This window comes from Harpia harpyja, chromosome 5 (assembly GCF_026419915.1).
Source record: "Harpia harpyja isolate bHarHar1 chromosome 5, bHarHar1 primary haplotype, whole genome shotgun sequence".
NCBI classification, from domain to species: domain Eukaryota; kingdom Metazoa; phylum Chordata; class Aves; order Accipitriformes; family Accipitridae; genus Harpia; species Harpia harpyja.
The window spans coordinates 79782151-79785723 of NC_068944.1; the positions used below are offsets into that span (position 1 = coordinate 79782151).

General features: G+C 41.6%; 1 protein-coding gene across 1 annotated transcript; it reads right to left on the reverse strand.

The window, feature by feature from the left end:
* Positions 1 to 1070: 1070 nt before the first annotated feature.
* Positions 1071 to 2875, reverse strand: CCDC166 (coiled-coil domain containing 166). The gene has a single exon (XM_052788041.1). The coding sequence runs from the start codon at positions 2623 to 2625 to the stop codon at positions 1603 to 1605; it is 1023 nt and encodes a 340-aa protein (XP_052644001.1). The 5' UTR covers positions 2626 to 2875; the 3' UTR covers positions 1071 to 1602.
* Between the last annotated feature and the right edge of the window lie 698 nt (positions 2876 to 3573).

Sequence of the window (3573 nt, forward strand, 5' to 3'; positions counted from 1 at the left end):
TCCATGGACTGCAGGGGGACAGCCTGCCTCACCATGGTCTTCACCACGGGCTGCAGGGGAATCTCTGCTCCGGCACCTGGAGCATCTCCTCCCCCTCCTTCTTCACTGACCTGGGTGTCCGCAGGGTTGTTTCTCTTACATGTTCTCACTCCTCTCTCCGGCTGCCGAATACCGCCGTCCCAACTTTTTTTTCCTTCTTAAAAATGTTATCACAGAGGTGTTACCACTATCGCTGATTGGCTCGGCCTTGGCCGGCGGCGGGTCCGTCTTAGAGCTGGCTGGTATGGGCTCTCTCGAACACAGGGGAAGCTTCCAGCAGCTTCTTACAGAAGCCACCCCTGTAACCCCCCCCCCCCCGCTACCAAAACCTTGCCGCACAAAACCAGTACACCAGTATAAGACAGACGTGGACATACAGGATTGTGTCCAGCAAAGGGCCACAAAGATGATTAAGGCTTGGAGCATCTGTGATACAGGAAGAGGCTGAGAGCTGGGATTGTATAGCCTGGAAAAGGCTTAGGGGATCTTACTAAAGTGTTTAAATATCAGGTGGAGCAGGGGGAAGACAGAGCCGGACTGTTCTGAAATTGAAATTTGTGATGGAATTGAAATTCCATTTAAATGTAAGAAATAACTTGTTTTACTGTAAGTGTGGTCAAACACTGGAACAGGCTGCACAGAGAGGCTGTGGAGTCTCCATCCTTGGAGATACTCAAAAGCCACTGAAAGTGGCCCTGCTCTGCTTGACCCTTCTTTGAGGTCTCTTCCAATCTCAGCTAAGGTCTGCTTCTGTATAAAAGATCCCAGTGTGAATGTTAAAACTTAAAGTAAGGGCGACCTCTGGTGTCATTGTTGATGAGGTAATCAAAATCCAGAAGTGTTAAACTTGGAAAGTGAAGGTAGCAGCAGTCTATTAGAAACAGAACTCTCTACATCTTGCTTCTCAAGTGAAACACTAAAGGAAGAAAAGAATGAGAAGAAAGTAAAAATTGATAAGAATATATTCAGTGAATGTATTTTATTGATAGTTATGACCAACGGTCAAATACCTCAACTGCTTATATTGTTTAAAGGATTTGGTTGCTTGCATATTTATTTTCTCTCCTTTGGAGACTAGCAGAAGGTAAAATAAAGTCCTTGCCACGTAGAAGATTTGGGAAAATGAATGTTGCTGAAAGGAAGAGCTGGCTGACATTGGTTCATACTATGGTATCAGTAGATGTAGTTTGTAGTGAAAAGTAACATAGAGATTGCCTTACTATGTCTAAGAATATAATTTGCCCATGGTAAATTACTAATTAATGAAACATCAAATTCTGATCTCAAAGAGAAAATGTCATTGTTTATTTTGGGATGTGAAAGGATTGCAGTTCCAAATGTCTTAATACAGATGTCATGAAAGCTAAAGCTGAGGTTACTTTTAAGATCTGTGGTCTGGATTGCATGCTGAGCATGAGCTATGTAAATCAATCCTTTCATCCACCTGCAGAACACTTACTTCTGTATACTCTGTTAACTAACTAATAGTGGCAACAGCTGACAGTCCAGCTATGTCTACTGATATATTGGCATGAGCAAGGAGTGGAGAAGTGTTTTTTTAGGTTAAGGGACACATCTGAACGGGCTGTGAGAGCTGTAGGTTTTGCCATTTGTGTTGTGTGCCTCATGCTGGTGTAACCAGTGGTGCATGTGTGCCATGTCCTGAGTGTATTTGTTCTCCCGAAGAAGCTGCTGCTGCTGCTCTCTCAGTTGAACTTTGGTTTCTTGAAGGATTTTTGAGTATTGGATGAGTCTGAGCAATTCCTGGCGCAGATGCCAATTCTCTGCTTTTACTTGTTTGATATGCTGAATTAGAGATTGTATTGCTGCTGCTTCTGCTCTCTTGGTGAGAACTTGGATCTTCTGATGAAAGTCCATCTCACAGTCAGCCTTGGCCTGCAGAAATCTGCTCTTGATTTTCTGCATTTCATCTGAATGCTGTATCTTTGTGACCAACAATTCCTCCTCCAGCTCTTTAATCTTTTTCATCTGTTCCAGCTGAACAGATGGATCTTTGAAAGGCTGCAGGTCTTCAACCTCCTTTTTCATAAGAGAGTACTTTGTCTCCATATTCATCAGAGCGCTCCTTACCTCCTTCTCTTTTTCTGTGTATTGTGAGATTACCTTCTCTTTCTGCATCCGAACTTGAGACAGATCAGTGTGATTCTGGTCATTTAGTGTTATTATCAGATTCTGGCACTTCTGGCTGTGTTTCGTTATATAAGAGAGGTAAGCATTGCTCTCTTCCTGATTCCGTTGGGCTTCCTTTTCTAGAAATTTGTTCTCCTGCAGGAAATGCTCCAGTCTTCCCATGTATGTGTTCATATGTTCAGTGAGAATCTTGTATTCCTTCTGCAAGTACAATTTCCTCTCTTTGACAAGTGTTTCCATGTCACTTATTCCTTTGGATATATCTCCATTCTTGGTTCTTGCTTCTTGCTTGTTTTTCCCAGCACGCATGGTATCTTGTTTCATCTGCTTTGTCTTGGATGCCATATCCCACACTGGGAGTATGGGAGTATCAAACTCTGGCAAACTGTAACAGAATGAAAAATTACAAATTCTAAGCGAGCATTTATGCCACATGTATGACTGTTGCTTTTTTCCCCAGTCATACCCTCTTATGTTCTTATGTTTTCAACTGATCATTTTGGCAGCTAAAATGTTTCACCTAAAATTTCTCATGTCTCGTCTATGTCTTGAGTTGAAGCACACATGCACATGTGCATGTGCATTTTTACATTCCTAGTTAATGGAGGAGTGGTTCTGCTAATCTAAAAATACACATCTTTTTAAGACTTCTTTTTTGTCATATAATGTTGTGTTATTTCTGTAGTTTGGAGTACAAAGTCAAATTCCACTGGTGAATTATTATGGCTGTATATTGTGTACTGTCTTTCTGTAGGCAGTAGATCTTGTCCATAAAACTTCAGCAGCAGGTAAGTACTGAAGTACTAACAGAGACATGCCCGAAACTTAGAAATTCATAAAGCAAATTCTAAAATACAGCTGCTAAGTCATCATGCTGGACTGGAAGCTACCTGTAGAAAATGTTATGGACAGTAGTACACATTAAGCCCTGTCCCTCCATCAATGTTAGATTCCTGTATTTGTATTTGAAGAGATAGCTGCATCCTTTTCCTGGATTTAGAAAGTTAAGTCAGTATTGTCTTACAAAATGAGAGCAGAAAAGGAAATGTTGCCACCAGTTTTAACCTAGGGCTTTAATGATCAGTCAAGGCATTTGCTCACTTTGGAGAGTGACCACATTCTTATCCTTCTGCTGCCTGAGGTAACATAAACTGGTATCTTCTTGGACATTGTCTTGATTGTAATGTCATTTGAGATATGACACAGATAACTAAGTATTTATGAATACAGAGAGAGTCAAAGAATGACCATAAAGGGGATAACGGCTAAAGAAACATCCTCCCAGATCCGGCTATGGAATGTGTGCCATGGACACTGTCTTAAGCAACCTGCTCTGGTTAACCCTGCTTAAGCAAGGGGCTGGACTAGACAATCTCCTGAGGT

Bases quoted from the DNA above. Each gene is read 5' to 3' on its own strand.
- CCDC166 (XM_052788041.1), bottom strand. From the start codon at position 2,625: ATGTGGCATAAATGCTCGCTTAGAATTTGTAATTTTTCATTCTGTTAC.